This window comes from Caloenas nicobarica, chromosome 4 (genome assembly GCF_036013445.1).
Source record: "Caloenas nicobarica isolate bCalNic1 chromosome 4, bCalNic1.hap1, whole genome shotgun sequence".
Taxonomy (NCBI): Eukaryota; Metazoa; Chordata; class Aves; order Columbiformes; family Columbidae; genus Caloenas; species Caloenas nicobarica.
In genome coordinates, this window is record NC_088248.1 from 72,974,852 (window position 1) to 72,990,869 (window position 16,018).

The 16,018-nt window shown below is 41.5% G+C and overlaps 1 protein-coding gene across 1 annotated transcript in view; it reads right to left on the reverse strand.

Annotated features, from left to right (window-relative positions):
- Positions 1-400: 400 nt before the first annotated feature.
- The window catches only part of POLR1A (RNA polymerase I subunit A), a 34,466-nt gene continuing 18,848 nt past the window's right edge, over positions 401-16,018 (reverse strand). The window contains exons 23-34 of the mRNA XM_065634103.1: positions 15,469-15,690; positions 13,818-14,032; positions 13,011-13,178; positions 11,999-12,134; positions 9,735-9,892; positions 8,687-8,801; positions 7,941-8,057; positions 6,853-7,128; positions 6,037-6,237; positions 5,124-5,241; positions 3,389-3,553; positions 401-1,358 (exon numbers count right to left, since the gene is read on the reverse strand). Of these exons, the coding sequence (XP_065490175.1) occupies positions 1,258-1,358; positions 3,389-3,553; positions 5,124-5,241; positions 6,037-6,237; positions 6,853-7,128; positions 7,941-8,057; positions 8,687-8,801; positions 9,735-9,892; positions 11,999-12,134; positions 13,011-13,178; positions 13,818-14,032; positions 15,469-15,690 (1,992 nt within the window). The 3' untranslated portion in view covers positions 401-1,257. The remainder of the gene's footprint in view (positions 1,359-3,388; positions 3,554-5,123; positions 5,242-6,036; positions 6,238-6,852; positions 7,129-7,940; positions 8,058-8,686; positions 8,802-9,734; positions 9,893-11,998; positions 12,135-13,010; positions 13,179-13,817; positions 14,033-15,468; positions 15,691-16,018) is intronic.

The following is a 16,018-nucleotide window of genomic DNA, read 5'->3' on the forward strand; positions in this document are numbered from 1 at the left end:
CAATCCCAAACCACCTCCCGCTACCTGATCCAATCCCAGTTAGTGCAGCTCCACTGGAAACAGGAGCTCCTCAGCTGGACAAGTGAGCTCTGGAACCTTTCCCCTGGCTTAGACGAACCACCGAGCACAATCAGGGGTTGAAATCTGTGAGAAAACTTGCCTATATGGTAGCGAGCAAACAGCAAAGAATTTTAACTACTTGTGCACGTTGCATTCTGATTAAAATCAAATGTATAAAAACAAGCAAGCCTGATTTCTGAAGAGTGGCTAACAGCCCTCAGCCATGTGATTTTCAGCAGCCACCTGAGTCAAAACGCCGGCTGTTGATCTCACGACAAAATTCCCCTCGGTAACACAGCCACATAATAGGGCACTCAGGATATTTCTTTGCAATGTCCTTTATTAAATACCCTCTTTGATACAGAATGTTTCAGCAAAAATAGTTTAAAAACTGTTTCAGTAATTTTTACAGGAGTCTTTTGTGAAATCACTGTTACAGCAGCTCACATTGTCATTGAAGGAATAAACCCTTATCACATGTCAGGTTTCTCACTGTGCAGGGATCTGTTCCATGCAAAGAAGTCCTAAGAGCAGGCATTGGAAAATGCCTATAGAAACCAGGAAAACTCTGAATTCTGGTCTTCAGCTAACAAAGAAATTTAACGATTGTGTCACAGACACATAATTCTTTATAAACGAAGTAGCAGAACAGGAAAACGTATCCTCTAAAGCCTATAAAAGTCACGACAGTGCACACAGGTACAGCAGAAGAAGAGGATGTGTCTCAAGCACAGACACTTCAATACAACGTTGAAATGTCAGCACAGCACTGCCCAGTGACACCCGTGGGTCCCACTGCTATTCTGTCATGAAACAACCATGTGGCATCTGGCATAACCCACCTGGATGGGATTCTGCCCCACAAAAATCCCACAGCATCAACAGATTCTGCTTTGACTGTTGCACAGCCTGTTTGAGACCCAGACGGCCTCCTTCATTTTGTTCTTTTCTATGTAAGCCAATAATCTCATTTTTCACATCAATGAACAGTAAACAAATGTTTATTTGGATCAAAGGATAGCTCCTATAGGCGCAGATATTCTTGTTAAATTGATTAGGCTCATTGGGTGTCCAGATTAACAAACTTATTGGCACAGGGAAGATGACAGAGTATGTGCCCTTGTCATGTAGCTGTAGAACATACGTATCTCTTACGATGAACGTTTTAATCAGAATCCTGAAGTCATAAGCAAAACACTACGTAAGGGGTTGCTTGAGGTCAAACAAACCGGTCCCTCCTTTCACAACTTTTCCAACCACAAGGCACGCAGAAGGGGATCGCAGCTCATCATGGGCACCTGTAACAGAATTCAAACAAAATCACATCGGGGTGTTTCCAGCGGTTTCTCAAAGGTCATTGCTGCAAAGAAAACATTTTGCTTTACAGGCAAGAAGTCTGGGTCAGCCTCCCTGGTTTCAGAAAGGCGCTGTCGCCTGCTGTTCAGATTGGATTTGTATTTGTGAGAGCAGGAGTCCGAAACTCTGCCTACCCCTCCCACAACAACTATTATCTCATCCCAATCTTTTTATGCAAGCAGGGAATTAGGCCACACATTACTAAAACTTTCCCTATTCAGCCTGAAAAGACAACACGTTCTGAATTCTAAGAGAACACAGATTTGCCCTTCCAGTGAACACATTTTGCTGATTAAACAGACCACTAAAAAAACACATCAGTGAGGCAAACCCAAAGACTCCCTTTTCATTGCTGCCTTTTTCCTGTGTCAGACTGAATCCTTTTGATGTGGATTTTAAATCCTTCTGGCTAGATCCCAAGGGAATATTTCACTGGAGAGACATTCCATGGAGTATTTTGATTTTGTGGTTACTCGCTGTAGCGAAATAGTGTCACAGAAATTTGGAAGCTCTCCAGATGACGTGTCTGGCTAGGACCGGTTCGCTTTCACTGTTTTTATAGGCATCCAGGCCCTTTTTCATTCATTCCCACTATCAGCAAGCAGGAATTCTGTTATTAGAGCAGTTGGAAGATTGGAAGTGAAATTGTTAAACTTTTGAGAAGTTTGGGTCATCTTTACTCTACTGAGCAGAACGTGCTGAACTCTCTGTGATACGGAGGACGGGGGGAGGAGCTGCCCCATAGCACAGTGGCCACTTTGTGCTTGCGGTTCTGATCTCAGCTGCGGATGAATAATTAAATAGCTGCTCCAAAGCGCGTGTCGGCTGAAGAGAAAAAAAAGCTTCTTTGTTACATCATTAAGCAAAACAGTCCTAAACATCCTGTTTATTCACGTGACGTTAACAGAGAGCTGCTCTTCAAGCACACAGCCAAAGGGGTGGCAGTTCTTGGATGGCACCTCTTACAGCAGCTCTGCACAGCGGTCACGACCTTCTTTTTCCCTTCTTATTCATCGGGGCCGTGAGCAAGTGCCCTTGCAGTAACTCTTTAAATGTACGGTCATCAGCTACATTAAAGCAAATTAGATCCAGACCACTGCAATCCACATTATGACTTTGATTTTCATCTCGCTGAAAGCAGTAACTCCCTCCAGTTGTAATCAGTGCAACCTTCCTGCCAATTCGCCGTGCCCTTCTGTCAGTGTGCACTGTCTTTATTCATAAGACGATCCATAAATATAATTACATTTCACTTGGCAAAAACTTTATCTTATTTCCATGGCAATATGTGATATAATGTAAATCCAGAGAGAGCACAACTGTGCAGGAAACATCCTCTTCTACTCGCCCCAGCTTTACACATTTCCTTTCTGATTTTCAGATTAATTTTAAGTCAATTGTAACACAATACTATTCATTAAAAGCTACTGTTAGCCAAATGAATCTGACCTTTTGTCTGTGTTTGAGGAAAAAAAAGCAAAGACAGCAAAGTGCTACAAAGCAGAAATAAAATCAGAATCAAAGTAACAACAAGGAGGACTGTTCTCACAACAAAATTCTGAATAGCGCGGTTACAGAAGAGATGAAAATATGGGAGTTATAACAGAGACATGCAAACAAATCAGAGATGACCACAGAGACAGAAAAAGGCAGATTTAGCAGTCTGTTATAAGGGTTTGCTATAACAATTCTTAATAATCTTAAGGTTTGTTCTGAAATTGCCTATCTAGTTCTTAAAAAAAAAGGAGTCACAGGCCTCGCAAATTATATGTGGGAGCTGACTTCATTTAAGCTGACAGAATTTTATTAGAAACATCTGGAACGTTTTCCTAGGCAAGGGCTTAATTAAAATTTTAGCCTCTGGCATTTTTTTCTAATGCAATTATGCATTACTCAAAATAGCAGAAAGTTACGATGAAAACGAAGCACACACAAAATGCTGCAGTAATTTAGTTCATACTAAACCATTTACCCATCATTGTTGCTTCCTTCAAGAATTTGTAACTCGTTTCAAATGTCATCTGTTGCAGGGGGGAGGAGTTGGACTGAATTCCAAAACGATTCAGCGGTTTATAAAATCCTTCAAAACACATGTAATCCGCCACCAGTGAAAGGTGCCGAGGGTCCACCGCAATGCCTAAGAACATAGGAAAGAGCAATCAGAGCATTCAAAGGCTAAGGTATTTTTTTTTAAATAAATCCCATCTAAATTAAATCTCCTGAGTCAAATAAATGTGGGGAACATCTCTATTAACATTCTCCTGGCAGCTGCACCTCTTGGTGTGTAGCTGGCTTAACTGCTCCCCTCAAACACCCAGGAGAGGAAGACCTCACTACAATATAAACTAATATCTCTCCAGGGAAACTAAAATGTCAAGAATGCTGTAAGGTGGCAATTTCTCTACATAAAATCAGGGAGGTCTGCACCATCTTTGTTCCTGCGGAAATGGATCACACATCTGAGAAGACCTTATTGCGGCCTTTCGGTACCTAAAAGGAGCCGATAAGAAAGATGGGGACAGACTTTTTAGCAGAACCTGTTGCGATAGGACAAGGGGCAATGGTTTTAAACTAAAGGAGGGAAGATTCAGGCTGGACATGAGGAAGAAATTGCTGCCCCTGAGGGTGGTGAGAGCCTGGCCCAGGTTGCCCAGAGAGGTGGTGGATGAGCCATCCCTGGAGACATCCCAGGCCAGGCTGGACGGGGCTCTGAGCAACCTGAGCTGGTGCAGATGTCCCTGCTCATGGCAGGGGTGGCACTGGATGAGCTTTGAAGGTCCCTTCCAACCCAAACTATCCTATGATTCGGTGATACGTTTGTGACAGGACAGAGCTCTGACCCCTCACCGGGTTGCCCACATTAGTTAGACACCGGAGTCAGAAAGTTCTGCTGTTTTCTGTGCATTTAGGCATCCGCACAAAACCCCGTCTAATCTGAAGAGAAATGGCACTTATTTCTAAATAATACTTGGGGTTAGTGTAACGGGGGATCATTAACAGCTCTGTCAACATTTACCTAGCAGTTCTTGAACTTGAAGGTCAGACCACACTGGGCTGCCAGCCAGCAAATCTGTGATATAACAGGTTGCTAAAATTCCCACTGTATTAATCTTCCCTCTTTTCAGTAGTTTAATTCATAGCAAGATTTAGCTCAGTTAAAGCGGATTCAACATGCCTAACTTTAGCAGCCTGTGAAGTCAGGCATCTTCCTTAAGCTCTCTGAAAAATCTGTGCGGAGGGCAGAACATCCAGGCAATGCAGCACAGCTATTTTAGGAAAGATATGAACTCAACTACAAAGGGAGCCTAGACTCCCATCATTAAATAGCCAGAGAGAGGCAAGATTAATCCTGTTCTCAGGGCCACCATGCAAGTCTAACATAGTTAGGATCCTCAGCCATTAATAGTTAACTTGTCTGGACCTTCCAGCTTGCAAAATATAAATATAGCAGAATAGGAAAGCTCTGTGAAGGGAAGATAAATTCAACCTTGTCTAATGGATTTTCTACTGATTAAATGGAACCTCATAATTAACTAATGAAGTCTTCACAGAAAGCGCTATAATGATTAAAATGATGAATAAGCGCAACTGAAAAATACACACGAATGAAAAGATGATGCAAAGACATAACATTTTAAGCACTGTGGCTGGGTTTGCCCACCTTAACGATAATAAAAACTGTATTTTAAAATACAAAGAAATCTTACCATATACAGCAAATACATCTTTTATTTCCTTTATAATCACCCTCAGGGCAGACTCAATACCATAATTCCTAGCCATGGCATGAATATCATTGGAATAAAGTCTGTTCAGGTCCAGAATCTGACAGTAAAAAAAAAAAAAAAAAAAAAAAAAAAAAAATCACAAACACAAGTCAGGACAGAAGTTACTCTGTATTTCCAAATAACTTAAGCTAAGCTAATTTTTTTTTTTCTCCATTTTTCATCAGCATAAGCAGCACCAACAGTTGCAGAACAACTAGGCGGCAGCTCAGAGTTAAACACAGACAAAAATTACTCTGGGGATTTATGTTTAAGCTCCTGATCACAGCCTTTTATACATGAATGAGAATATTGGAATCAAAACTCACCACAGGGGAAAATGATCTGAAATTAGAAAAAGCAAACAAACCATTCCAAGCAGTAAGGGAACATGTTAAACTCTTGCAAGCAACATAATGTAATGCCCAGTCTGTCTCAGCCAGCCAGAACTTGTAGCAAGAGCAGTAAAGAAGATGTAGCATAAAACAATCCTGTATTTCTAGAGTTATGGGCTAGATGGCATAACTGAACTATTCATCTCCACATCCTGCAATTCATTTAGATAGAACAACTCCCTCAAGTAACATTTAGAGAGGCAGTTACAAACACAGTGTGGAATTATCTGTCATTAGACACTGGGCTGCTGCACAAAAACTCATTTACAGGCTGCCCTGGAGAAAAGACTCTGCTGAGCTCTCAACACCTCTGGGGGGAAAAAGGAGGAGGAAGAAAGTTTAAGAGTTAAAAAGGCCACACATCACCCCTGAGAAAAGTAAATGGCGCCCAGCATCCATCGTCTCTCCCTAGAACTAAAAAAAAGATCATTCAAGTGCAGGATTATAAATAGGTTACGTACATCAGAGTATCTGAACAGCTCTGCAAGGTTTATCCCTTCGGTATGCAGAACAAGTTCCTTCTCTCCCTGCTCGTTGATACTTTCATTCAACAAGCACCGAGTGATTCCCTTCACTTCATGAATGACGGTGCTTCGCGCGACAGAGACAAGCAAGGAGGAGACGTCGAAATACACCTTCATTAATGGAAGCGTCAGTGAAACCTAAGGGGAAAAAAACCAAACCAACAACGCAGTGTTGTTCTGTAAAAAAAGCTTGAATGCTGGGCCCAATAACCAGGTTACTGCTTTTTAAGCAAAAAGTAGACAACCTGAATTACCCAAGTTGTGTCTTTAGGAACATAAACACATGAGGAGAATTAGAGCAGAACAATGCTAGTAAGAACATCACATCCCAGGACCGTTCATCCACATTGCTTTCAAGATCTCTGAACTTACAATGATTGTTGTTTTTTGAGTGGCTTTTTTTGGGGAGTGGGGTATGTGTTTGTTGGGTTTTTTGGCTGGTTGGTCATTAAGATGTTTAGACTTTTTCAACAGTCCAGTCATCGCTTTTATTCATCAAGAGCATCAAGTATTTAAAGATTAAACCCCAATAAACCTGTCAAGACCCTGTTTTTTAAAATAACATTTTGGGCATTGTGGAAGCTAGAGGTTACTAAAAATTATGTCAAAAAGTACATTTGTACTGTCACTTTTTTGTATTAATATAGCAGTGCTGAGACAAAACAGCAGCACTGAAAAGATCCATTCATTATGGGAGTCACACGCAACCATCACGCAACCGCACACAGATGTTTCCAGGCACCACCATCTTACCTCACACCAAAGTTCATTTTCGGTGTCAAACGTGTAATCCTGTATCGATGGGTGGCTGTCCAGAACGGCATTTATTCGCACGCCTGCTGACTGAAGTAATCGATCTTTTTTAGTTTGAGATACAAAGGAAAGATTTTGAGAACCATCACCATCTGCTTCTTTCCTATCTTCTTCAGCACTGGGAGTCCCTTCTTCTTTTTCCGAGTCAGCCTCTTCATCTTCTACATTCTCACCAACGTCTTCTTCCCCGTTTTCTTCTTCACTCTCATAATCAACCTACAAAGAAATTACCTTGTCCTTATCTAAGAACACATAGAGAAACAAAATGCGCCATGAAACAGTATTATTAATTAATATTCTTGACAGCTGAGTTGTAACTATCTTGCCTGTGACATAAGGAAAATGCAACTCTGTTATAAAGAAAATAATACGACAGATTCAATTCAGTCTCTATTTCTTTATAATCTTGCCATTATTCCTCAATATAGTCAGGGATGCTACAAGGTTATTGTGGCTGTAGCAGAGTTCAGTCTTTTCCCCCGGAAAAACTCTTCCCATAGTCCAACTCTGATGCAGGGATTCCCTCAGGATTTTACATTACTCTGCCCTCTTGCTGAAATTACAGAAATCCACCTTTTAAGCAGTAATTTGAAGTAATGAGCACGGAAATAGATGCAGAGCCAGGGAGAATATTAAGAACCACAGTAAAGTTTTAGAAACATGAACTACAGCACAGACAACCTGACTGCCACACACATCTACCCAATGGCTGAAGAACAAGCCTTCAAACAAACCCCAGAAGATCTCTTCCATCTCTAACTTCCTTGGTTCTGTATTACTCTTCAAGGACAGCAGTGACCAAGCTTGGTGAGGATGACCATGGTCATCAGAAGTCCCAGCTCGCATTGCTGGAGATTTCCTCCCCATCCACATCAAAACCCATCAGCACAAACAGACTTTTCTATCCTCTTCCGATTTTTTTTTTTAAGCCATTTGTTTCGGTGGCAGTTTTCCTTCCCAACTCAAACCAAAGCAGAGGAAATTGGGAATTGAAGTGCAGTGCCGAGCACCTATAATAAAATCATTACCTCTTCTTCCTGGTTCTTCCTTCGTTTTGCTTCTGTGGCATCCCCATCCCCTTCATCAGCTTCTGCATCAACAATGGCCTCTTCTTCCTCTGCTGGAGCTTCTTGACTGTCCTGTGTCTGGAAACCCAGGACAGACCAGATCAGGCTGACTGCCAGGAAGCACCAACTGCACCAAAAGGCTTTAGCCCAACATTTGGAATTTAACAATCCCTTGTTCAGTGTTCTGCCTTCAAGGACAAAGTAACTTCTGTAAGCCCACTACTATAAAGAGATAATGAACTTACACTCACGATAACTTTAACATTAAACAAGATGAGTATCTACAAGATAGATAAGCTATCTGCCTGCTTATGTGACAGTCTTTGATGGGATAGGGGTGGCAGAAGGAACATGAAAAAGCCTTTCAATGAAAAAAGGATCTTCCCCAAAGTTTTGGCAATGACTCCTACCACAGGTCATTGATCTGGGAGCAAACAGAGAGTAATATGCTTTTGTCTCACTGAAGCTAAAATGAACAGGCATTTTCAGACTACAGTCGTAAGTAAACTCAGATTTAATACACAATAACTTCAATTTCCTTGTTAATTTTATGAGAATGCGAAGAGAGTTTATGTATAAAGAAAATATTTAAGAAGTAATTTAGTATTCACACATTTTGTGTTCACATTGAAACGTGCTACGCTTTTCCAAATTCTGGTTCTGAAAAGCAGGTAGTGAGGCGTTTTTCAGGTAATGTTTTTCTGTACCTTGTCTTGGTCACCATCTAAATCCTTCCGAGTTGCTTTCCGGGCGCTGACTTCAGTAAAAGATGCCATCTTTGCACTCTTCCTTTTAATTGCTTCCAGAAAAATTTTAAAGAACCTGAAAGAAGAAGCAACCCAGAATGTCAAAGCTCAGCAGTATCGCACTCAATTTCAAGTTGTCAGAGAATTAATTTATTTTTTTTTAAGAAGCCAGTCAGCTCATGACAGGACACATTCACTGGTGGATGCAAAGGTACTTCTAGGATAAGGCAAATAAATTTTCTTCTCGTCCCTTTCCCATTCCTTTAGGAATCAAAAGGTTGGTATCATCTCTCTTACAATCAGATGCATCCAAACCTTAAAATTATAAGCTTATCCGGACATAAAATCTGTACATCAAATTGGCCTTCAGAAGAGCTGGCTTAGTACTGGACTTTCTTTTTTAAAATCAACAAGCACATGTGAAATTGTTAAATAAAGGAACCCAGCATGAACTCATGTGGCCTGAAGGAAGGAGAAATCAATGAAGTCTTTTTGCAAAACAAAAATAGCTTTCCACAGACCCTTATCATTAAATGTTCTACTTTTAACTACACCAATTTGGCCAGACGTGAGGAAGAAAGCAGGGGGAAAAAAAGTGAAAAAAAAAGCACCTTTGATTTATTTATTTTCTAAAAAATAATTTAGGAAAAAAAGGTTTAGTTCTGTTCAATGAGAGCACCAAGAGATACCTGAAGCATTCAAACATTTTTGAGGCTAATAAATACTGAAGCATCCAAAGATAAGGAATGAGATGCTGCTTACATGGCTCTTCTCCGAGTATACTGGAGACATGTGAAAGATCTGCCTTTGATACAATTCTGCACTGTCACCATGACACAGATTTAACAGTTTTATTCAAGATGTAAAAAGCAACTGTGTAGATGCTTCTGCAAGCACCTCTGCAGGAGCTGTTGCTCTGAAAGCTGCAGTAATAAACATGCAGTGACCCTTAGAGCACATGGAAAGACGAAAGCGGAACAAATATTAACGTGTCTGAAAGCAAACTCACCTTGTTTCCATGAAGTGCAAGATGTCCTTGGGCTTCACGCACTTCTCCTCTCGGTAATATTCATAGGGCAAGAAATGGAATTTGATTTTGTAGAGGCGATGTTTGTTCTGCTTGCACTTCACACGCAGGGATTCCTCGATCTCAACTTTCTGCAACACCTACAAAAGCCCCAAGGAGGAACATTACTCCTTTGATGAAGACACTTCATTTACTTCCTGCAACTCCCAGGCTTTCCATACCAGACCAGAATTACACAAGACTAACTGGCAGACTTTGTGGCAGCTCGTGGTCAAAAGAACTCAACCCTATTGCACTCTTTGTGGCTTAAACTCCTCCCAACAATTAACTTAGACAATACTGGGAGAGGCCTCACCTCCCAACCCACTCCTACACAAAAGGCCACACTTCTTGGTGGGCCAACAGCTTCATTTTACTGACCCATGCTCATCCAGCATGATGGTATTTAAGGGCAGAGCTGAGTCTTAACTCTATCCTTGCTTCTTCAACTTGAAAGAGTAAGACAGGAGAGGGTAGGGTGTGCAGGAGAGCACAGGAAAGACTGCGCTCCTAGGAAGAGAGGGAGCGCAGAATACATCAGACTCATTCTGAATCAGATTTCGATATATTCAGTCTCCAAGGAGCCACAGGTTTTGCTTGTATTGAGCACAGCCACTTGCACGAGGTTAGGAAGGGGTGGGGGACAAACAAAAACATCCTCTATCACAGAATCACAGAATCACAGAATGTTAGGGATTGGAAGGGACCTCGAAAGATCATCTAGTCCAATCCCCCTGCCAGAGCAGGAACCCCTAGGTGAGGTTACACAGGAAGGCGTCCAGGCGGGTTTTGAATGTCTCCAGAGAAGGAGAATCCACAACCCCCCTGGGCAGCCTGTTCCAGTGTTCCGTCACCCTCACTGAGAAGAAGTTTCTTCTCACATTTAAGTGGAACCTCTTGTGTTCCAGCTTGAACCCATTACCCCTTGTCTTACTGTTGGTTGTCACTGAGAAGAGCCTGGCTCCATCCTCGTGACACCCACCCTTTATATATTTATAAACATTTATGAGGTCACCCCTCAGTCTCCTCTTCTCCAAGCTAAAGAGACCCAGCTCCCTCAGCCTTTCCTCGTAAGGGAGATGCTCCACTCCCTTAATCATCTTTGTGGCCCTGCGCTGGACTCTCTCCAGCAGTTCCCTGTCCTTCTTGAACTGAGGGGCCCAGAACTAGACACAATATTCCAGATGAGGTCTCACCAGGGCAGAGTAGAGGGGAAGGAGAACCTCTCTCGACCTACTAACCACCCCCCTTCTAACCCACCCCAGGATGCCATTGGCCTTCTTGGCCACAAGGGCACAGTGCTGGCTCATGGTCATCCTGCTGTCCACCAGGACCCCCAGGTCCCTTTCCCCTACACTGCTCTCTAATAGGTCATTCCCCAACCTGTACTGGAACCTGGGGTTGTTCCTGCCCAGATGCAAGACTCTACATTTCCCCTTGTTATATTTCATTAAATTTTTTCCCGCCCAACTCTCCAGCCTGTCCAGATCTCGCTGGATGGCAGCACAGCCCTCTGGCGTGTCAGCCACTCCTCCCAGCTTGGTGTCATCAGCAAACTTGCTGATAGTACACTCAATTCCCTCATCCAAGTCATTGATGAATATATTGAACAGTATTGGTCCCAGAACTGACCCTTGAGGCACTCCACTAGATACAGGCCTCCAACCAGACTCTGCCCCATTGATCACAACTCTCTGGCTTCTCTCCTTCAGCCAGTTTGCAGTCCACCTCACTACCCGATCATCCAGTCCACACTTCCTCAGTTTTGCCGTGATGACAGTCACAGCCAGATTAGTTTGTTTCTTAAAGACAAAACTCTTCCAACTCTAGAGACTGACAAAAATGAGCTCAAAAAAAAGGCTATGGCAGTAAACATAAATCCTCCTTGCCATTACGCTACTGCTACCTGTGAACTATTACCCTCTCCCTTTACATTTTATAGAGTTTGTAGCCTGTAACAACGCTCTACAAGTTAAACTGAATTCAAGTCTCAGCCAGCCACAAAACTGCAATTCCTTTCAGTTCTCCACTTCCAAGCAGATATTACAGGTTCAATACGCAAGAGGTGAAAAGAAACGACCCTCTCATCTTGCGCCCACAGATAAGTGTTTAAAAATGGAAACTGCTACAAGGCCAGACTAACCGACGAGCTCAAATAGGAAATTGTTTTGCAGGCTCTCAAAGGATACACTGAACAGGAGGCTCACCTCAGCTAAGCACACTCTTGTGAGCTGTTTCTTAAGCTGTTTCACCTTCTTGAGAGCTTTCTTGGTATTGAACACAGGAACGCTCATTGTTGGTGTTTTAATATTTGCACTGGCCACCATCAGTATTTCCCGCAACCTTTAAATAAAGAATTAATCTTTTGAATTAAGCGATAAAAGCACTACGCAATCAAATAAATACCTAGCTCATTTTATTAGGCAGCATGCAGCAACTGCCAGTTCTACCAAAGCCATACGCATGACGAGCTGTGGTTACCACTGCGCTGCTCCTTTTCGCTTTTCTCCTTCCTCACCAGGCACAGCACAGCAGCATCTCTACTGCCTCAATTAGATTATCGTCCCAATTACGGGAAGAGACAAGAGATGATATTAAGTTGTTCCAAGAACAGAAGAACTAATGAAGCCTGTTTCCTACAGATGCACACTGTACGCTCCCAATACTTTCTCTCCCTCCTCTGCTTCTCTGAAGTAACAAAACCATCTCCCATCCATCTCACCCACGTTCTTTACAACAGCCTGATGATGTTGTAGACACGTGTGTGCTGATTAAAGTCACTGTCACCATGCAGAAGAGTCAGGGGAAACCTGGCTGCTATGAAACAGATAATAATACTAAACATGCCAGATTTCATAGTTGCAGAGAGATTTTGTGTGTGAAAGAAACAGGTTTAAAAGTTAGTAGGAAGATGAAGTGGGCAAGCTCACAGAGCACCGTTTCTTTAGGCTGTACTGAATAAAATACACAAACACACAAGCCATTCGCTATACATCAGACAAGAGTAAGGGGCCTTCATAGATATTTTGTATCTGGAAAATTAATCAAAACAACCATAAAATTGGAAAATGCCGAAATAGTTCTGAACAGGCACAATTTACAATTAAACTGAAGGATCATTTGCTCTCAAAATTACACATATACTTGCCAGTGAGATTACGCACTACTACATAAACGCCAAAAATAGCAAAGGACCCATTGAGAACACAGTTTTCTCACCTTGGGATACCCAACGTGACATTCATTTCACCTCTGCCAGCAAAGTGGAAGGTGTTCAGAGTCATCTGTGTGGAAGGTTCCCCAATACTCTGAGCTGCAAGAAGACCCACAGCTTCTCCTGGGTCACAAAGAGATCGCTGCCACTTTAGGTACAACAGATCCTTTAACCTGTTAGGAAATAAGAGGTTTAGCTCAATGTAGTACAAAATAAAGAACTTGGAAGACACTGCAACACTGCTCAGTTCAGTCAAGTTACCCCTTTCAGCCAATTTCTCCTGGTAGTTTATGGATAAATACACTCCAGAAACCGTAAAACTGTCTATCCCAATGTGATTTGACAAGCACGGCCCATTAACACAGAACTGGGGCCTGGGCCAAACCGTATTTCAGTTCTGCTGCTAATTCCCAGAATGTCAAAAGAGAGTCCATTTACTCCTACTTGTCCATCTTAACTGCCTCACTAACTCCAAGGTGTGGCAAGAGCGTATTTTGTTTTTAACTGTTACTGTAAAATATTATTTTATACGTAGGGGAACAGCAATACACTGCTGTTATTCCATAAAACCTTTGCCAAAGCCTTTGGCAGCATGGAAAACGCAGGTTGGGAAGAAACAGATCACCAGGGCCTCTCCACTGTACGTTAAATACAGTTTTCTGGAATCTTTCTGAAACCCACTATGTTGTTTCACAAAGACCACAACAAAAAACAAGTGTTGATACACACTTTTCATCTTTAGCAATCTCAGTCCAAAAACAGATCTATTTTTTTGGCTCAGTGCAAAGAAATAAAGACAGAGAAACTACTACCTATCAGAAGAAAGTGTTCGGCACATGTAACTTTGTCTGTTCTCTGATTCCCATTTGTTGATATAAGCTTCAACTCCATTTTCAAATGTTTCTGAAACAGACGCAAAATAAGTATCTGGACGCCAAACACCAAGGCTTGGGTCGGGACACTTATTTGTCTTCTTCAGATACTTTCTTCGTTTCTTCTCGTCCAGTTCATACCACATCTTCAACAACTGAAAATAAGAGGGGATTTTTAAGCAGGCTGGTTTATCTGCAGTAAAACCAAAACTAAATAACGCAATCAAGCAATAGAGAAGGAGGGAAAGACTACCTGCGTAAAACTTAAGGCTATATGTAACACAGAGCAAACAACTCAGCTACAAATATTATATTCTCCATTTTCTGATACTTACACTTCTGATCCTCAATGATTTCAAGGCTCTTTACATGCTTGAAATAGTCAGTTATCTCTCCATAGTAACTAACCCAGATACCAGTGAAATACACCCATTTAAGAATGATTTTACTTTAGGAGTGAACCCCCTCAACATTCTTAAATCTTTACTTCTAGTTGCCTACCCCCTCGCCTGTCTAACGCTGGCATGACGAAGGAGCTTCTCTGATTGTCAGCTGTCAACATTCAAGCCCAATAATTCAGAGACCTTAAACACAGCTTGCATGCTATACACGTTAAGCGGTTTTGTTTCTGTTCTTCAGTTTGCTAGTCCTTCAAGTAACATTTGAAATGTTGCATTTAATAAAGTAAAAAGTTAATACCAACTTAAAAAAAAAAAACACAACAGAAAATGAGCTACACCTATCTTTTACATACTTTGCTATTTGAGGGAGGAGTGACATGGAAGTCTGTCCACTGAGCTTTATAATATACTGAGAGATGAACATGTATCATCTATATCTATCTACTAAAAGGAAAAAATGAACAGTGAACGAATCCTTGGGCCAAGTTGTTTTGAACGTTATCAAAAGTGCCAACAGCAACATAAATTCAACATAGCTGAACAAATGAAGCAGTGATTAGGCACAACACCTTCAACTTGGAGTTCCACGCTAACTGTACAGGTTCTACCAGGATAAATTCCTTGTGAAAGCAAGGTTGTGAAGCAGCATCTGTTTGCATTTTGTGTCCGTACGTTCAACCTTCATTAGAAGTCACAACATATAGATTAGTGCCCTGATGTACAAGAAGCTGAAGCAAGAGTACTTTTCTGAAACACTAGAGGCTGGGCTGGCTCAGCCCTCTGATCTTCGTATTTAAACAGGTTCTCATCCAGCTAGCAGATATCTGTCCATGCAAGAGAAATTTATTCTGGGTACATGAAAAAAGAAAACTGAAACAACCCACCAAACAAACAAACAAAAACAATGCCCCAAAACCACCCACAAACATGGGCTGTTTTCTAAAACCAGTTTTATGTCACAGGTTTTGTTCTCTGCCTTAGCACTAGGGCCCACAGACTTTAATAAACGAATCCCAGCTCCATCGCCCACACAGCTGACACGGTTCCTTCAAAAGTTAACTCGTGTAAGTAGACTGTGAAACACTCTGGGACATAAAAAGCCATTTAAAACAAAAAAAATTTTTAAAAAAAATCACTGAATTCCGCAACTTTTTTAAAGGGCTCAATTAATTCCAGTGCTTCTGTGTTACCTGTAATGTAGCAGGATCTCTTCCATATTTGACTTCTCCTTCTGGAATCTGTGCTTTAACACTTGCCATTTTCTTTTGGGCAAACAGCAGAAAACCTCCTTCTCTTTGCACAGAGTTTTGATGCCTGGCTCGCCACTTTTTGATGGCTTTGAACTGCTGGTTTGCTTGATGAGACTCCATCCTTGTTAAAGCTTCATCCAGATGGTTTGTCTTCTGGATTACCTATAAGAAAGTTACCTGTATGATTATCATTATTCTATGATTTTATGATCCTATGATTATTCTTCTCTCTGTGCTCACTGTAGCAGAAAAGGCAAAGCGAACTGAAAAGGTCATCTGCTGCCACTCAAAATGTTCAGCTGCTGTAAAACAATTTTCCAAATGGGTTTTCAACCCAGCTGAGATTAAACTCCTTATATCTTTAAATGACTAGCACCATTCTTTAATAACCAGTGATAATACTGGTAAAAGGAAGTTATTAAACTCAAGAGACTGAACACTAAACTCGTCTGTGCTGAATCCAACTGCAGAGTTAGAATAGAAGACAAAA